This window comes from Gobius niger (assembly GCF_951799975.1).
Source record: "Gobius niger genome assembly, chromosome: 11".
NCBI classification, from domain to species: domain Eukaryota; kingdom Metazoa; phylum Chordata; class Actinopteri; order Gobiiformes; family Gobiidae; genus Gobius; species Gobius niger.
This window is the reverse complement of record NC_136862.1, coordinates 7,833,268-7,853,420: the sequence shown is the minus strand read 5'-3', so window position 1 is coordinate 7,853,420 and position 20,153 is coordinate 7,833,268. Positions and strand designations below refer to the sequence as shown.

Genomic DNA, 20,153 nt, shown 5'->3' with positions numbered 1-20,153 from the left:
ACTTGACGTGCGGATGGCGCTCCTGCACCTCTCAGCTGAAGAGAGCAAACTGGAGAATTCTTCAGTATAAATATTCCACATAGAGCTGACAATATTACAGACTACACTCCCTAAATCAGAGTCTGTGCTGGATTTAACCAGTGCTAAATGTTGTCCTCATTGTGCCTCCGCGCAGGGTCTGCAGTGTTTACAAGACCCGTCGCTAATGTTGCCAACTAGCGGCTAACTAGCTGCTAACAGTTCGGGCGAGTCTTAAGCCGCTTTATGCCAAGGGGCTTAATTCATCTGTAAAACTAACCCAGCCAATAAAAAGTACTAAAAAGTAAGTGATATAGCATGTCCATATTGAGCGAACTTTCGCTGCAGCAAAAATAATGAAAATGCTGTTGGCTACTCGCTAAGTTGCTCTAGTCTACAAAATACATGTATTTAATCCACAGAGTTGTAGTAAAGCAAAAAAGAGGTCAATTAGCAGTAGTCATAAGTAACCAACTCCATACTATTAATTTCAAAATAAATAAAAGCACATGAGTAACTTGGACATGGACAGTGAAATACAAATTAAAAATGATATTGGCTTGTTGCACGGTATGGCTATGCTAGTTCCTCTGACTTGAAGTTGTGAGCGCCAGCACTTCCTCTCTTTATTCTTTTTCTGAAATAATAATCATATTGTCTAAAGATTATGTTGTGGGCAGTGAGTTCCCGGTAGATGATCATTTACTGTGTGTTCAAGTCTTGATGTAGGATGTAACAAGTTCAGATCGGAGACACCTGTGATCATAAAGGATTGATAGTTTGTCTTGAAACTAAAGGCTAACATGCTATAAAATATTTAATAGCGAAGTACGGTACAGCAACTTGTTAACCTGCAGTAAGTGATCATCTACCAGGAACTCACTGTCCACCACAGAATCTTTAGGAAATACAATGATTCGAACGGGTCTAAGCTAATCTTAATGGAAATTAATACGAACAGGAAGTACTAGCACCCACAACTTCAGCTCAGAGGAACTAGTGTAGCCACATTGTGCAACAAAAAATCAATTAAATAAAATGGCACCATTTTAAATTTTAATAAAACTTCTCTTAAAACGGTAACCTGCTTTACTCAAGGAAATGTAAATGAGTAAAGTAAGTAATTACAAACTGATCTGCTGTGGAAAAAGTCTGTCTATAGACAGTTTTTCCCTTCAAAACGTAGCCCTATGTTTGAGGAAAATGCCTTGTACTCGTACCGGTATTCAGTATCAGCAAGTACTCAAATAAAAGTACTCGCATTGGTTTTAGAAAAGGTGGTATCGACGCATCCCTAGAAGAAGTCAACCTAAGCTCTCACAATCCCATCCACACTCCCCGATTCGCTGTGTGCAATAATTACTGTATGTTTAGCATAATGTAGGCTCTTTGAAATACAAAAGCTGAGCAAGTACCATTGAGTTTCATCCCGTAAGTGCTCTAAATGTACTCGGAGGCCAGTTAATTAGGGACAAGGCTGAATTGAGGGGAATGGATGAGCGAGACAGTGACTTGGCCGTGGGAGTGTATAATAAGCAGGCATAGGGACTGCGCATTGATTGGTGAATAATAAAAGCGGTGGAAAATGGCGAGCTCAGTGAATGCGAAGCCAAAGCATAATGCGGCGTCTTGGCAATAAATGATGCGATCTATCATTGTTTGGCATAAATTTGTCTTGTCATGTTATTTTGTAGTTTTTCTAGTAGGGAGTAATTTGCAAAAACAGAGATGCGGTGGGTTAAATCATTCACCCGTGGACAGAGAAAGCTGGGCAACACTTCACCCACATTGTTGGATGCCGTCTAAAGGGTAGTGTACCATGCACTCTTCATGGTTTTAAAAAGGAATCATTTATTTACTTTATTTAAAAGCGCAGTCAGCAGACGCCTACACAAACATTTGGACTCGGCCTGTAAGCTTAAGTTATAATTTATGGACTATAAAGTATGGAAATGTGTTCTCTGCTTCTGACCCAGTCAGACCGCTGAGGCAACCTGTCAGGAGCAGTGGGTGACCTGAAGCGCCCGTGGACCCATCTCCATATACTGAACTATAGGGTCAAAACAGTCAAGCTGCTGGAGGATGACCCCACTGTGCATGTTTTAGGATCACGGGGGAAACCAGAGCATCTGTAGGAGACCAACCCAGACACGAGGAGAGCATGCAAACTCACACAACTCCACAGACTCCAGTAATCAAACCTGGAACCTTCTCAAGAGTCCTCATCACTTTTTTATATACGCCCTATGCACACGAGTGACAAGTGAATTCTGAGTGCGATCTCCAGAGGTCACAGTCATTCCTCTCTCGCTATTTTCCCAATAATGGTTAGCGATGTCTTTCACAAATCAACGAAAAGTTCAAGAAAACATCACGGACAGTGAGATACTGATGGAAGTCACTGGCTATGTGCCACTAGCTAATGGCTAGTATCAAAAAACAACAACACAAAAATTAATCAACTGAAAAGTAGTTATACTAAAGACTAGCCGATTATTTTTTGAGTGGCTCGTTCAAAATTTTGGTGCCATTTTCATTTTCATTTAGTGTTCAAGACAAAAATCATGAAGCATGGAAGTGTCCTCCAGTGAATTCTCTGCTCCTGACGCGACATTTCTAACATGATGCTGTGACTGTGTCCACCAGTAACTCTCTGCCTGCCAAGTAATCTTGAGCTAATTATTTATGGCGGCAAGACACCGATAGGGAAATAACGGGACAGGAAAAGTAGCGCCCCCTGAAGATCCACTTGGAAGTCACACGCGTGCACCTAGCCCAATGTAAAAAAAAATAATAATAATAAAGTTTTGAACTAGCTATCCTCTGGTTGGAGAAAAGGACACACTTTGGCTAATTTTCGAGATTACTTTTTGCAGTGCAGCAATCAAACCCGGGACCATTAAAGTTCGATATACTGAGGCAGGAAACTACAGCGATAAACAATATTATTGAAAACCTTTTAATGCCGCAAAGCTTAACAATGACAGTTAAGCTCGTTCAAAAAGTATACTGCAAAAAGTAATAAACTAGATAAGTAAGAAATGTCTCAGTTTGAGCATAAAAATCCAAATTTGAGTTGCTTTGACTAGGTATGACACCATGAGTCATTTGTCCTAGATTATTTCACTTGTTCTGAGATGTTTCTGACTTGTTTCAATACATTTGTCCTTATTTCAAGTAAGTTTCTTTGCCAATGGGGTAAGAAAATTGGTTTTATCTCATTAGCAAATTTTGCTTTTCTATTTTAAAGTGAGATTTACCTTAAAACCGTCTGAAATGTCCTCAAACTAGCAAAGTCAACTTGGTCAGATTAGGAAAAAAGTCTAAATGAGTGAAAACTGCTCAAAACAAGATACATTTCCTCAGTTCAAGACATTTAAGCCAATGCTTGATATTTTGATATTTATTTTTTTGCAGTGAGAAAAATAGGAAATGTAAATGTAATTTAATGTGCAGACGATAAATGTATTGTTCATCTGTCACTCATTGGACGATAAGTTGATATGATTATCATGACTTGCCATCAATATCAGTAAAATCAATAACTGACTTGAACATTTTCACATATACTATAAGGGACACATTAGGTTACTGAGACAACATTTTACTTGCTATCCTTTAGTCGGAGAGCTCATGTTTAACCCACTGCTTCACAAAGCCTTTTCATTTTCACAAGAATGAGATTTTTGTTGGCTCATATATTTCACAGCACATTGAGAGTTCCTTGTGCAAGTGCCGTAGCCATAACCACGAGGCTGACAGCTGCACGTAATGGGATTATTTACATGAGAACAACGTGATTTTTGCTTTATATGCTAATACAATGGTCCGGGCCCCTTTAATTCAAACCAACACTGAAATGATTGAAGCTTAATACCAGTCTTATCAAAGCGAGTCTAAATCATCGCATCGAAGCTGTTACTGAGCTAATGCCGAATTACATATAAATGACTCACTTAGCGTCTCTTCCTGCTAATTTTCCCGTGGGCTTCGGAGAGAAAATGACCAGGAACGCGTTCATTTATCTAACTCTTTGTGCCTCCCCAGAGCCTCCGCAACCTGTGCACCGTGGCTAATTTGATTATGTAAGAGGTAAAGCACCCATAATGAAAGTCTTACCTATGTGCTACTGTAATTATCGCATTAACAGGCTTTTGTTGGAAAGAATTTTAGCAGAAGAGATAAAGGTTGTGTAAGATAATGCGGCTGCTCATTATATCGAGGAATATCAGCTAATGCGAAGCCTCTCCAAAGCATTAATGTGAACAAATGCCAAGATTTTTCTGTTAGGTAGATACAATAATGCAAAAGGTTTGGCTTTAATCCTGATCATCTTAATTTCTGTTGGTTACTGTGGGGGTTCTCAAACTGTTGTGGGACAGGGGACCCCTCACCGACACTAAGAACCATTCAAACATCCCCCTCTCCTGACCATTGTGACATTCCATTCAATTCTGAACTTTAAAACCATGTGCTGCTATGAGCAATTGTGTTAATTGTTACCATCAATAAATATAAACAAATCGTCCAACTTTCAAATTTCCACAATATGTACAACCAAGTATTAAAAGTCATTAAATGATTTGTGCCAAAATGAAGGCCTTTAAGCAGTACTAAGTAACTTGTTTACCTTATTAAATCCTTTTCGTAGTCCCTCTGGGGGCAATACAAGTGTTGATGGGATGATTGGGGGGTCTTTCATCTCCCCCTGGTGTCTCTGGTCAGAAAACCACAATTGCAACTTTGCTGCCACCGGGTCAGAGTCACCAATACACACTAATGGAATCAGGCTAACGGGCAAAGCTAACTGCGGGCTAGCACCACTGAAACAGTATTTACAGTCATGTTTGAGTGAAAAAATGATCTCCATTGAGTAATTGGATGTACAATATCCCTCTCTCCCTTTGTCTTTTCTGTCAGCGTAGTATTTACTCTCACAGACAATTATTGAGTAAAAAAAACGCAACATGCTACGACACCTGCAGTGGCGCTTATGGCATCTAGGGGCATGAGTTACTTAGTTCTGCTTTAAATGTCTTCAAAATACATACAATCAGAATTTATTGGAAAATTATGACATTTTATTGCATAAGTTCATCTAAGAAACATATTCTGTTGCTATTTTGGCATTAAATGTTAGAATATTGTATTTTCCCCCCTACATGTTCCTACAATGTCCTAATGTGTAGAATGAGCCCAGACCTGTTCACCACAACTGCCTCTAAAATGTTAATTCGGGTCTGAATTGCCGTCATGCACGAGCTTAATATAGAAGGTGCAGTTACATGTATGACCTGAGGTGGCAGTAGTGAGCATAAAATGGCTAACTTGAATCTAGCCCCTTTAAAAAAGCAGTCCTGATTTCAACAGGTGCTGAACCTCACTTAGGAAATAGTGACATTGTTCAATTGTTTTTACAGCAAACGTATATTGAAAAAAGTGTCCTAAAACATATTAACTTAAGAAAATCAGTTTTACATTTTTGCTCTAAATTTATCAATTGTGTCCAATGCGCTTGTAAATATAATAATTGGCCATAACTCCACAACTAGACCTTTTGCATGCACAGACATTTGCATTCATGGCATTAGAATATTATGTCCAGGCATTAAAATTACATTAAAAAAACATTGCATTTGATTTGCTGCTTCCTGTATTAAACCTGACAACGGGAAAAAAGTTTGTTCATAGCCACAGAATTTAACTAATGTCAATCAGTGGTCTCTAAAGTCTTCAAACAAACAAACAAACAATCTTTCGGCAACAGATTATCCAAACTCACATCAGATGTCAGAGAGCATTAAACTGGAGTCTGCTTCTGGCAGTTGAACAGATGTATCTAATAAAGTGGCCATTGTGTGGATAATGAGCGCGCATACGGCTGCTGTCAAACAGTTTTGTGTAATTAGACTCCTAGTCCCCTCTCATTTCCTTGTCACATATTTTCAAGTCGTTTAATGGTGTTATTGTAAATGGTTGCACAGCTTGAGGTTCGTTCTGGCAGTTCAGTGTTGTTTCGTAATGTCATATAAGGTTATGAACAAATCCCATGGTTGTGATTTGAGCACTGATTTCCGTCTTTTAAGACCAAAATGTAACTTTCATCCAGCACAATGCTTTTGTCCGTGTATTGGTGGTTACCTTGATGTGCTGAAACTCCTTCTCCTCCTCCTGCAGCACCTCCAGCTGCTTCAGGACGGGCTCTTGTTGGAACTCCGCGCGGTCGATCTGCAGAAGCGCACGTCAGAGGCTGCACTACAGTCACATTTCCATAATGGTCGTCAAAACTCAGTTCTAACACATCGAATAATACTTATAATAGTAATATAGATAAGATATAATCAATTTGAGAAGCAGGTAAAAAAAGAAAAGAAAAAAAAGAATAGTCTATAACAATTAAAATAATTCATGACAGGTGAGGGAAGTTTTGAAAGTAGTTCAGACTAATTCAGGGCGGGGCATTTCTGTGTGGAGTTTGCATGTCCCTCCCCGTGTCTGTGTAGGTTTCCTCCCAGTACTCCAGCACTAAAACATATACAATAGGTTCCCCTCTGGGGCCAGGACTCCCCTGGAAATGAGATTTGTAATCTCAAGTGATTGGCTGTGAGTATGCTCCCCTTTTGAAGAAAAATTAGGAGCTGCTTTTTTTTCACAACTTGAGCCGTGAACAACATATCTGGGCTTAAAGCTGGAGTATCTGACTTTTTATTGTTGTAAAGTCAATTTGTTTTTACCACCACAGAGTATATTGTAAACGTTTTATTGAGCAATAGAAGATAGAAGTAGAATCTAAATTTGTGCAATTGAGGGGTTGTCCCCCCTTTACTTCACTTTACCACCGCTCAGAGCTGTACAGGGGCTTGAAACGTGCATATAAACAATTTGATTGATCAATTCATACATGCAGGAGGGAACATAGAAACAAGTTTGGGCAGGGAAAAAAAAGTCACACTTTGCGCAGGAAAAATCAGGTACCCAGCTTTAATATACCTTTACATAACTACATAACTATATACTAAAAAATATCTATATACATACTATATACGTACTATATACTATATATCACACGGGACTCACCATCATTTGCTTCATGTTGGCGTGCTCCTCGTTCTCCCGTGCTGCGTTGTGATCCTTGTGCACAATCTCCACACGGATGTCGTTTTTTGTCGCAACAGCTCCTTTGAGGTCTACACGGAGAGATGGAGAGAAGAAGAGCGGCTGGTTAGTACAACGTGGGACTTAATCTCTTCTGTCACAATGCTGGAAGTCTCATGTTGAATAGGGGAACCAGGTTTCCAACACACTCATATGATTTATCTTGCAACCTGCTGGATATATGAGCAATTTTTGGAGACTTGCAAACCATAAAAGTGTGCAGAGCTTTGCACAGCAAGCCATTGTTTCTGTTGTTCAGCCTTTTTGCAGCATGTCTTTGTTGGTTTCTTGTAATCAACAATATTCTCAGTTCTAATTGTCTATATCTCCCCAAAGACAATCACCATAATATCTTTTAATCAACATATTGTGCACCTCTAAGCCCAAAAGACACAAAATCTACTCATCTCAACGAAGCAAAAACAAAAGGGAGGTCTGATTAGGCAGCTTTGTTCCTACCCACTACAGTAAAAATGCAATGTAATGCTTAGATGAAAAGAGAAAGAAAAAAAAAGAGTCCTGCCTGAAGATTTTGCGTGTCGTCTACAAAACACTCTTTTCATCTCATCTTTCGCATTGTTCTTCAAAAGTATTCCCACTCCACGCTCCAGCTCTGTACCTGGGGACTCCTGTTTGATTGCAACATTCAGCAAAGCCAGCACTTAAGAACGCAGCGCCTCGTGCCAGCAGAAAGCCATGGGAAGGTTGTCTACACTGCAGTGGTTCTCAAACTATGGTACACGAGCTTCGTCCAGGCGGGGCATTTAGGGAGCCTGTTCTAGTGTATTTGAGTCATCTCGATCAATAAGGGGAAATGCTGTAGTTCATTAATGCCTTCTCACCCTTGTTTTAGTCGTGTCTTTGTTCAGACCAGTGCAGTCCTGGCTTGTTCTTGGAGTAGCTCTTCGTAGTGAAGGTAATTTGAGCACTTGTCAACCATTTTGTGCTCTTGACAAGATTGCTTTAGTGGTGGCAAGAAACTTTTGTAGCCACAGCTGCCCTTTGGGGTAGACTAACAGAAGCGAGGCAACCAGTCTGTGCCAACGGTGCCTTTGACCACCACCACTCACTCAAACAAACACTACATTCATTCTGGCCTACTACAAGTTTTTGGTGGTGGGGAAACCGGAGTATCCAGTGGAAACCTACCTATGGGGAGAACATGGAAGCTCCACACAAAAGACCCCACCCGTCCTGGTGGGAATCGAATCTGGGACCTTGTAGCTGTGAAGCACGAGCGTTAACCGCTGTACCACCGTAACATTCAGTGCTTGGTTTGTAAATTTGTTGTTACAAGAACATTTTTGGACTGGTTTGATGGATTGGGACAACAATCCAAAACAGTTACCAGAGCACTCCTATTAAATGCTCGTTCTACACAGCAAGAAGGTCCTGGGTTCGATCCCCAGAACGGACAAGGAATTTCTCTGTGGAGTTTGCATGTTCTCAATGGTAAATGGTAAAATGGTAAAAAATTTACCATTTTTTACAAGGAATTTCTCTGTGGAGTTTGCATGTTCTCAATGTGTGTTTTTCCTCTGTGTCAATGTGTCAATGTGTGTTTTTCCTCTGGTTTCCCCTTCCACTAAAAACATGTGCAATAGTCGAGGATGAATGATGTAAGTGAATGAATGGTGGTGGTGTGACAATCCGTTGTCCGGATCCGTAGATGCGCTTCTATCTATCGACCCCAAGGGAGACTGTGTGTACTTGACTTGACTTTACCCTGAAAATGCGAAAGATTTGGTAATATGTTCCCTCCAACAGAGAATCAAATAAAGGACCGCATGTGCCTGTTCTTATGTTTGGAGGAGAAATAATCGTACTCAGAGGACTAACTAACTGTGACGAACAATAGCACTGATTAGCAAGTCGGGACACATCAGTACCTCACCCTCTCCTGTCGGCCATGCCAGAGTTGGAGGGTCACTCCTTTCAAACTGGTCAATGGTTCATGTCCATTACTTCTCTATTCAAGTGTGAAACAGCCTCATGTCATATTGACAACATGCCAGCGTCAATGTCAGCCTCACACCTACCAACGAAGCGATCAATGCGGGCTATTGGCAGGTGCCTTCACTATCAGGCAGCGTCTACTTGTGCCATTTGTATTATATGAACATAACATAAAAGTTCATGGAAATTGCCTGTTCTATTATAACCGTGAACCGCGTGGCCAGTCCCCAGTAATTGTTTGTTCTTTGTTTTTAATGCCTTTTCTGAGTCTGTTATTAGCGGAGAGTGGCTATCGAGTGCTACGCTAATGGCAAAAACAACAGCATGCAGCCCACTGCCCACACTATTTAGCATTACTCTGTCAAAGCCTCTTCTGTTTGTCTACATTAAAAATACTGTATTAAACTGAACGGAACGTCTGGGTTTTACTGCATTGAAAATGTGAACGTTTTTATGTAATTGTGGTGAGGCAATTTCCTTTTCAACAGCTGAAAATAGTCTGTTTTTCAATTTCACTTCTAATCATTATATGTAAAACATACGAGCGATCACTGTTATTGTTTACTTTACCGCAATTCTAGCCGGATGTTTTGGTGAATGGTCGGTAACAGCTGATGCATCCAGGCCAACGGATGTGACGGATGATCAGTTCAAATTAGATCAAACTTTAATTGACTCATGATGAGATCTCAATGTTTGAACTTTGGAGAAGCAAAATATGGAAACTTGTTTGTGTGAAAAGGCTGAGGTTAATGCTCAGGCCAACTTAACTCTCAGCTGATTCGAATAGGCTCTGTGCAGGGAAGCTTTTTTGGCTAACTTCCTGTTAGCCAGCGTCGAGTAAGGACAACTTCCCTTCAACATTTTAACAATAATAAACACAAGAAAACTTAAACATCCAGCCAAGAGTGTTTCATAAAAAATGAGTTAGGTGATGATAATGGCTATTTTGGCATTTGTTAGCGTCAGATTAGTGCTAGCCTGTAGCTTCAAGGCTAAAACGGCTACAGTTATAAACGCAGAAGTCTCCTCCAGTGAAGTATTTACATCAGGAGTAAAGTTTTCGCCTTAACCGAGTGAAAGCTTCTCAACTGGAGAGCAACAGCGTAATGGCTCATTCGCTTTTTGTTTAAAGGAGCAACATGAGAGTTGGCCATTTTATACTCACTACTACCACCTCAGGCCATATGTGTAACTACACCTTCTATATTAAGCGTGTGCATGACGGCACTTCGGACCCGAAGTAACAACTTTCTGAGTGACAGTGCAGGATTTTAGAGGCAGTTGTGGTGAACAGGCCTGAGCTCATTCTACACATTAGAACATGGCTGGAACATGTAGGGGGAGGAAAATACTTAGTTTTAATATTTTTAAACTCTGTATAGTCCCTTTAATAATGCGATGCATTGTTTTTTACGTAGCGCTTTTCTGGACACTCAAAGATGCTTTATTGCATTATTCACTCTATACTTAGTAGTGGTAAGCTACTTTTTGGTTTTTCATTTTTGTTTGTTTACAATTGTTTTTTGTCGTGTTTTCATAGTTTTTTTGTTGCTTTTCCTGTTGCTTTTTTGTCGTTTTGCCACAATTTTGTCACTTTTTGTGTCTCTTGTGTCGCTTTTTTGTCGCTCTTTGGTCACTTTTTCATGGCCTTTTTTTCGTTGCTATTTTGACGCTTTTATCCGAGAAGCTTTTAAATTTGGGTAAAGCCAAACTGGAGAAAATGTGCTCAGGTATTTGAGTGATTATCCAACAGCTGCAGGCTTTCTGCCACAAACTGTTGGAATATTATCAAGGGCAGGAAGCATTCGTTACTCTACAAAGTTAGCATCATGTTTCTGTGTTACAGTACGTGCACAGAGCCTATCAGGAGGAACCGTCTCCAGATCTTACGCCAGTGGAATATAAACCTATTGTTCATGTTTTGGATTGATGAGGGAAACCCCACCACAGACACACGGAGAGAACAAGAGGCAAACTCCACAGAGAAAAGCCTGAAAATGTTATATAATTGAAATAGATCAATATGAGGGGAGATTTATTTATGTGTTTATTGCCGCAACACCCAGCCCTAGCTATATTTGCACATCCATATAACAATGTGCGTGTCTTTGCATACTATTTCCGGGCTGATGTCAACTTCCACCGAGAGGATATCCAGTGGTTTGGCGTGTTTCCAGAAAGCGCTGTTCGGCTGCATCAAGGAGACAGGTTTCTTCCCGCTCTGGCAGAATCCTTGTACACAGTCAGCAGGCAGCGTCTCGTATCTCTGGTGAGCGTTCAGATTCAACTTTGCAATCTTTTTATATACTTATTTGAAATACCGTCAGCGAGAGAAAACAAAGACACAGGTCCATGTGCTCATGTGTAGGCAGGCGGAATTTTTTGGGTGATAATTAAAAGATGGCCTTAATGAAGTATGTAATATACTGAGGGGGTGGGGAAGCCAACACAGGTTTAAAAGGGCATTGTTGAGTTCAAATTAGTTTGTGGTAAACAAAACTGATCACATAAATGTGGTGTTATAATAATGATATAACGGGTCAAATTCATATTTATAAGTTCCAAACATGATGTTGGTTCTTTAAGGCTTTGTTCACAAGATGGAAATGTTTTCTTACAATGTTGTAATTCATGAAAGTCCAGTATAGAGTAACTTTTTGAAGGATTTTAACATTTAAGAGTTGTTTCCTCCGGGTAGGCTTCCCCTACCACTAAAAACATGTACAATAGGCCAGGATGAATGATGTCTGTGTGTGAATGAATGGTAAATGGTCAGAGGGACCGTTGGCGCAGAAGTGTACAGTCTCCCCAGGAGAAACTGAACACCACCGAGCGTAGGGTGAATGTACAATTGTCTCAGGTAAAGCGCTTTGTAACCAATGGCCGCTTGTAGTAGAGATTAACGACGATGACGCTCGGGGTCAAAATTGGCCGCCATTGCCGTAGTACCTCCATACATTACATTTATAGCATTGGACTTTATACACCTTCACGTTTATACACGCGGCTATGACCGAACTACACGCCACACAAGGGCCGAGTCTACAGTGAAGATCCCGCCCTTATGCCCTTTTTTTCTGCTCCGTCAGAGCAGGGTAGGAGGAGTCTGTAAATCCGCCATAATTTCCCCCTCGAACGTGGTCATTGTGGTAAACGGAGAGGAGTGAGCAATGACGGCCTATTAATAATATGTCTATGTTTAAGACTATGTCTGTGAAAATTGCTATATAAATAAACTTCTTTATCTTCTTTTGTGCTCAACAGCTACTCTGTACTTAAGTCGCATATTCAGCAAATACTTTTGATGTTTGAATTATTATTTGAATCATTACTCTTTACTTCTCATCAATGAATAGTATGAATTATGTAACATTACTAAAATTGTGCACACTATATTCTAACCACGTCTGACCAAATCAGTGACAATGGAAAAAGCATTGGATCGATGTTTAGCTGCTGCGCTGCTGCTCCTTAAGCTTTTCAGAAGATCTCTTACTACATATCTTACTGCATGAAAGAAATAGAAATAATCTACAGTATAACTTACAGAAAGAAAGGTCCAAATGTCACATTTTCTTGGTGCTTCTGTCCTACCTTGAAATTCAATTCAATTCCATTTGCCTTGAAATATAACTGAAGCATTAGAATGACTTTCTTTGAGAAAAGAGAAAGGCCGCTCTAGTTAAACTGTGTTCGTCCGACTGAGACATGCAGTTTCCCTCAATGCAGGTACTTACCATAACCCCTTAACCAATCAATAAATCAAAGGTATAGATTTGTCTCACTAGGACTCTCAATGTGTCGGATACATGCAATTCCCTAAAGAAAGATAAAGTACAAAAGTCTGTTCAGTATGTATGATTCCACATTAAACTGAAATTGCACACTAATATACAGATTGCATGTACACTCATAAAAGCATAAATAAATAAAAGAATATGTTCTGAAAAAGCTGTGCAAATCATGAACTGTGCCATGTTTTTTGGAGAAATGAGGTCAATCAGTCGGCGGCTTTTGTCTGTAGCATTTAGTGCTTCACCAATCGAGAGCATTGTAAGAATACTTACTCTCAGGCTTGGCGTCTCTCTGGCGCGACAGCGTCACGGGCAGCGAGGACATCACCAGATGGACATCTTCTGCAGCACATCAAACATCACAGTTACACCGCGCCGACCAAAGTAACACATTTATTCAAGGCTAAACTAAACCCAGTCACATCTCAGGGCCGGCACTCGCGTGAACTCCAAACAAATCTAAAAACCACTAAGGCCAGCACTACTCCTCAACACCGCTCCGTACAGCGCTCAGGATCGATATTATGGATTTTCCTTTCAGTGCTGCTGCTGTAACCTTTGATTCTGCAAAATTGACCATGCAAATACATAGATTCTCATAACTGTGTACGCTCTGCTTTTTTGTAATTCAAGCCGGGAGGCAGGAGAGGGTAAATGTTTCAGTAATGCCGCGATGCTTGGCGATGAACTTTTTGATTCCATTTTATGTGTGTTATAAAATTGTAAATCTTTTAGGTCTGTTGATTCGGGAGCTATAGAATTTCAATCTTTAGGAGAACAGTTTTGGGTGTTGTTCTCATTAAACTCCAGACCAAACTACCGATCATGACTGTGGTCAAAAGTGAGAGTGAAAGGCTGTTTGGGTTTGTTTATTTATGAGTTGTTCAGAGATGGGTGTGCTCTCGCTTGTCCATCTGAACCGAGCCGGAGCGCAGAAAGCCTCTTCAGCGTGATTTGCCTGTGAAGTGTGAGTGCAAAGAAAACGTGCCCAGACGTGGCCAGACTCCAGACTTAGAGGTTAGAGGAGGTGGGTTAGAGCACGGCGCCGTTGCTCATTCATTTTATCATAAATTTGATTATTCATTGTTTATCCGAAATGGACATAACAATAGCATTGGGCAAACCAGATACATCCAACTATTGTGTTGTAGTGTTGTAGTGTTTCGGTTATAGGATATTCTTACACTCTATTGCCACACTACTTCCATACTATTACTGTGCTGCAAAGTGAAGCGCAACCGATTTCACTTGTCTCTTCAGTTCATGGTGAAACACAAATCTTTCTTCTCACCACAATATTGTTAAAGCTACACTTTGCAGCAGTGACAGCCTCATACCAGACCTTCAGCACAGTCAAGGAAAGCCTTAGAACTAAAGATTCACACGGCACGGTCCCACACTGAAGGGACTTTTCACCCAATTAAAGAGAACACGCGTTGGAATGGTTGTCGGGAATTGCGCATCCGTGTGATCGTACTTCTCTGGAAGCGGGTGCAGCAGAAGGCTCCCAGTGTACCCAGCAGGATGGACAAAGCCAGGAAAGCCCCCACCGCCACGCCGATGATCACAGCAAGCCTCAGCGTCTCTGCACAGAAGCACAACAAAAAGGCTTTAGTCAGAATGCTATGTCTTACACCAGCACACAGGTGTTCAGTGTGGGAACAGTTAGCCACCGACCGGTCACATCAGTGCACTGTAATAAAACGTGTGTATTTTCACAACCGTTTTCTCACTTTACTGCAGACATGCCTACCTTCTATTGTGCTAGGTTTAGCCCACCAGAATAAGCCACCAGAATTCTTCATGTTTTTCTTTCTCAATTGATGTGCTTTTTGACACACATTTTCCTGAACAGTGCATTATGAAGCCACACTTCACATTTCATTTCTGTGTGAAAAAGTATGTACACACAGAGCGAAAAGGATTGTTCAGTCAGTCAAAATGTTTAAAAGTTAAGCTGCCATTGCATATAAAGACATGGGAATGACAGATTAGTTTAAAGCGCGAAAATGTGCTCAATGTTCTGAGAGAACCATGACTTATGTTCAAGGTTTATTTTTAAGTAGAGGTACATTTTTTTTTGGATAAATGGGTTCAATCGGTTGGTGGCTTGGTGCAGCAGTGTTTTATCAATTGATAAAGATTACACTGCAGGACCAAACATAAAAGTCACCACACACGCACACACAAAAAAAAAGGTCACACGCTCTAATATTGCCTTGGACCGCCTTTGATCACAGCACACATTCAGGGTGGCATTGTTTCAGTAAGTTTCCACAATGTAAAAAGATCCAGTGTTTAATTTTCGCACTCTCCCATCACCAAGGTCTCGTATTGATGTTGGGAGAGTGTGCCCACTGCACAAAGCCTTCTCCAGACATCCCAAAGAAGATCTGGACTCTATGGTGGCCAACCTATGTGTGAAAATGACGTCTCATGCTCCCTGAAACACTCTTTCACAATGTGAGCCTGATGAATCCTGGCGTTGTCATCTTGGAATACGCTCGTGTCATCAGAGAGGAAGAAAGCCATTGGCAAGGCAAGGCAACTTTATTTATACCACGCATTTCGTACACAAGGCAACTCAAAGCGCCCGTGATGGTCATTCAGGTCGTCAGCTGATTTCATTCTTTGGGCACATAGTGTTGCCGAATATGGACCTGAACAACTGCAGCCACCCCAGATCAGAACAGTTAGCTCTGGGGTTCTGTTATCTGCACTTTTAGGGTTAGGTGTAGGGTTAGGGTTGGCAATTATACACATCCAAATCTAAAAGCCTCTGCTTTATCCGGGGCCGGGTCACGGAGGCAGCTGTCACAGCAGAGATGCCCAGACTTCCCGATCCATGCAGACCTCCTCCAGACCTCAAGGCGACACCAGGCCAGCTCAGGTCTTCCCCGAGGCCTCCTCCCAATAGGATATGCCTGGAACACCTCAGGAGGCATCCGGAACAGATGTCCAGGCCGCCTCAGCTGGCTCCTTTCCTTAACATGGTACTTTCCATCCCCTCTAATCAGTGAGTTAGGTTTTTTTTTAGGGTTAGGGACGGCAAATGTGATGTAAGTCGTGTTTTACTCACACAGATCGTACACATGTTTTGAGAATCTAGCACTAACACTGGGATATAGGTTGTAAGATCTCCTGTCAATACGCTTTGAGATTAGGATGTGCATAATTGCTAACTCTAACTCTAACCCTAAACCTAACCCTAGACCTAAAATGGCACATAACAGGTTAATCCGTGACCATGAGTAGCGCTTCTTTGCGTTGCCGTCTCCGTGGTGGTCCTCTACAGTCAATCCCCCCCCCTTTTATTTTCCTCCTCTCCGCTCCTCGCCCCGACACAAACACACAAACATCCGTGCCGTAATTTGTTTTATTATTTATGGAGCCCCGCTGTTTACTCTTTACAGGCTCGGAACAATTACCATCAACACGCGGGCCGGTGCCAAGTCGAGCCAAGCCTTTCTTCCATATAATTCCCCCGCTATCATGATAGGAGCTCTGGACGCCGGCCAACTGGAAATGGTGCGGGGCCTAAGTGTTTCAGACAGCGCGGTCAGGAGACATAATTCAAGTGAGCTGCTTTAAAGAGCCGGCGTTTCTTTGACCTTCTTCGGGAGATTGGGAAGCGATAAAAAAAAAAATAGAAAAAGAGGGGGAAAAAAAATCTACCAAGCGCAGTGGAGAAATATCTAACGGAATGAAATCCTTGGGGAGGGTAAATAGATAAACAGAGTGAGTATCGATCATCTGAAGGTTTCTGATCATTGCGGCTAAAGCAAACGCCTCTCGGTCTACACAGAGAAGGAAGTCAATGCAAAAGTAGGACTTTAAGATTAAGCCAATGCCAAGACTTTCTAAAACTTTCAATTCAGTTGCGGAAAAAACTCTGTGGCGAGGCTAAGGCCATATAGTTCAGCACGTTGGAGACTCTAAAAGTCCAAACTCATGCTTTATTCATGCTTTTACAACAAACTGATGTGTTGAGATATGTGGTTTAACTGAAAATACACCTCAGATTGAATGTGTTATAAAATGTTAAACACTACATATACGCAATCCCACTCCTAATGCTGTGGTGAAAGAGAACATGGTGGAACACACTTATTAAACTCTGATATCCTTCGTAGGTTGAGTGTGGGGTGGCAGTGGGGTTTAGTGCCGAACAGAGAGACAGATTATATACGCAGGAATTATGATAGATGCTCAAACAAAACACAACTTTAAATATTTTTGTTGATGAAGATATGACATTACGAGCGCTAAAATCATCATTAAAAGAGTTGATCAGACAAGAATGGGTCCCTGGTTCCATCCCTACACATCAGCTTCTGAATATGGCATTAATTTACAGATGCACTTAAAGAGACTAGATGCAAGTTGGTCCTTTTATGCTCACTACTGCCACCTTAGGTCTTACGCGTAACTGCAGGTTCTATATTAAGCTTGTGCATGAACTTTCTGAGTGACAGTTTAGAGGCAGTTGTGGTGAACAGGTCTCATTCTACACATTAGGACATGGCTGGAACATGTACTTAGTTTTAACATTTTTTAGCTCTGTATAGTCCCTTTAACAATATGGAGTGCTTCAGGATCTTATAATAATAGTAAGCCATTTTAATGAATTCCAAACAATATGTAGGTTTAAGATAGGATAAGATAAGATAAGATGATACTTTATTGATCTCACAGATGGAGAAATTGCATTCGATGAGAGAGCATCCGGCAGCAGCACCCATTCAGTGCGCACCACTCTTTTTCCACTCTTTTTTTTTTTCTTTGGTGAAAGATCGTTGTGTCGCGGCCGCCATCTTCACTGTTTTGGTCACAGGAGGAGCACTGGTTGATGGGAAATCCGTAGACGATGACCACGGCGGTGGAGCTCTTGCGCTTGGCCACAATGTTCTTGGCCACATAGATGTAGTTGGCCGTGTCGGACAGACGCGCCTGCTTGATGATCAGGTTGTGTCCACGGTGATGTAGAAGTTCCTGTCCTCGGCGGGGTTGATGATCTCGTTGTCCTTCAGCCACTCCACCCGCATGACCTTGGAGGATGGAGAAACTGTAGCTGCCCTCTGTCTCCTCTGATCATCTGAAACGGTGCACCGCCTCCTGGGCTTGTCCCCGTCTCAGAGCGTGGTGTCCTGCACTGGTCAGCTCCACCTCGTCCTTCCTCTTCCTCCTGCACAGCTCCCTCCACAGTCTATCACCATCTCCTCGTTGGTCCCTTTTGTTGTTTCCTGTAGCTCCTCTTGTGACGCCTCCTCCGTGCTGCAGGTGTGGGGGCTCTTGGTGCCTCTTCACTGTTCAGTGTCTCAGAAGAAGATGTTTGTAGATCTCAAATGGGTTTAGCTGATAAGCTAGCAGTTTGTTTACCTTCAAAAAGCTGCTTTCTTCAGGACCATTTTGGACTCTCAAAGTAAACAAATCCACCAAACCTCCACAAAAACACGGTAAAGACGTACAAAAGTATCCAGAAAAACAACGTAGTTCGCTGAAAAAGGCAAACAATTCACTGAAAAAGGCAAACAATTCACTGAAAAAGGCAAACAATTCAGCTGCACCAGGAGAGAGGGAGGTCACTTCCTGTTTTCACGTCGCCAAAAGTTTAGCCAGAAATCGTGTTAACATATTGTTTAACAAATATATGAGTGTTTGTGCTCTGTTAGAAAGTGTATAAAATCAAGAGAAGTAATCTAATGTATTAAAACTGTGAAAGAGGGGGTGGGAATTAATGAGTGTTAAACTTCATCCCACTCCTTTTCGCAGCATTGATCTGTCTGTGTTTAATCTCAGTGTTCACACTGAGAGTTGTACAATATGTACAACATACCATTTAGTTTTTTTATTTGATTGTTTCATTGTGTGCTCGGAATAACTAAACTAACTAAATGTAGATCCTGTTGTTTCCAAGCTGTTTCACCTGTGTTTACAAATCCCTCCCACTCTCCCCTTGTGCTCAGGTCAAAGGTCCTGGCTTCATTATAGAGCGTGATCTTTCGTAATGGGAACATTGTGGTTGTTATTAATGTAACCGTGCTCCTTCCTGCAGTTTTCTACATTTGTGTCCACACAGAATTATATTGTCCATAACACAATGCTTCCTACACTTGAACTAAACATAGTAATTCTGCAAAATTGTAGCTTACAAGCATTCATTTTAGCAGCTCAACATTGGCGTTTTACACGTTAAAACAATGTCTCTATTTGTAGAACTGGCCTGAAGCAAATCAATGGTGCCCAAATGAACACACTTAATTTTACTTTTATTTTGACTGCTTCGCACATCTATATCAGCAGAGGAGGAGTCGAGGTGTGGTTTTCTGCAGAAATTAGCGTTTCGAGAATCTGCCCTTAAAATAACCCTCCGTCCAACATCTTTATAAGACAGAAAGAAAAGCATTGCTCCAGTCAAACTCCAGTCAATCGCCTATAGACTCCACATTTGTGTTAACATTTCCTTGACAAGTGACCTTTGGAGTTGCGGAGAGTAATGGGGCCCAGTCGGAGGAAAAAGAATGACACTTGTAGTCATTTGTTAAGAATGTGCTCCACCCATTCCTCCTGAAGGTCAGCGGATAGTCTGTAAAAATGCAGGCTACTGTCCACTTTACTCCGCGGAGAGCGAGTGGACGATTGACAGATGACTCCGGAGAATAACCAGCCTTCAATTACGGAGGACCGATTCATCAATGGGCTCTGCGTGTGGAATGTTGAGGCTAACTTTCTGTTTCCTTCCCTAATTTTGGAAAACTGATTGAAAACTAGCCAGATTATCCTATTTTGGTTTGTCATATCAATATCAAAAGCAGAATCCCATTGCAAAGTCACATATTTTCCATCAAAGTAAACATCGTGAGCTTTTCTCTTACCTTGCTCTTTGAGGCGTATGATCTCGGTGTCGGACCCGAAGCTGTTCCAGGCGGTGCAGTTGTAGATGGTCTGAAAGTCGGCCGGGACGATGTTACTCATGGTTAACGTGGAGATGACCCCGTCGTCTGTGCTGACCGTCTCCACCGTGTAGCGTCCCGAGGTGCCGGACTCCAGCACCGTCTCCTTCCACGACCAGGCCTACGGGAGCAGGGCGACATGCAGACATAAACCAATGGAGTCTGCACAGTAAAATGAATTCAGGCAACTATAGAGTGTATTATTTTACCTTTACAATTTTTAAAGTAGCAGTAGAGCGATTTATTTATCTTATTCGTTTGCCCTGTCATATTA

At 41.5% G+C, this 20,153-nt stretch overlaps 1 protein-coding gene across 1 annotated transcript in view; it reads right to left on the bottom strand.

Moving 5' to 3' along the window:
* Positions 1 to 20,153, bottom strand: part of LOC306969864 (kin of IRRE-like protein 3) — a 455,290-nt gene that overhangs the window by 3,597 nt on the left and 431,540 nt on the right. The window contains exons 11-15 of the mRNA XM_079565619.1: positions 19,802 to 20,000; positions 14,404 to 14,511; positions 13,200 to 13,268; positions 7,096 to 7,205; positions 6,160 to 6,246 (exon numbers count right to left, since the gene is read on the bottom strand). Coding sequence (XP_079421745.1) covers positions 6,160 to 6,246; positions 7,096 to 7,205; positions 13,200 to 13,268; positions 14,404 to 14,511; positions 19,802 to 20,000 — 573 coding nt within the window. The remainder of the gene's footprint in view (positions 1 to 6,159; positions 6,247 to 7,095; positions 7,206 to 13,199; positions 13,269 to 14,403; positions 14,512 to 19,801; positions 20,001 to 20,153) is intronic.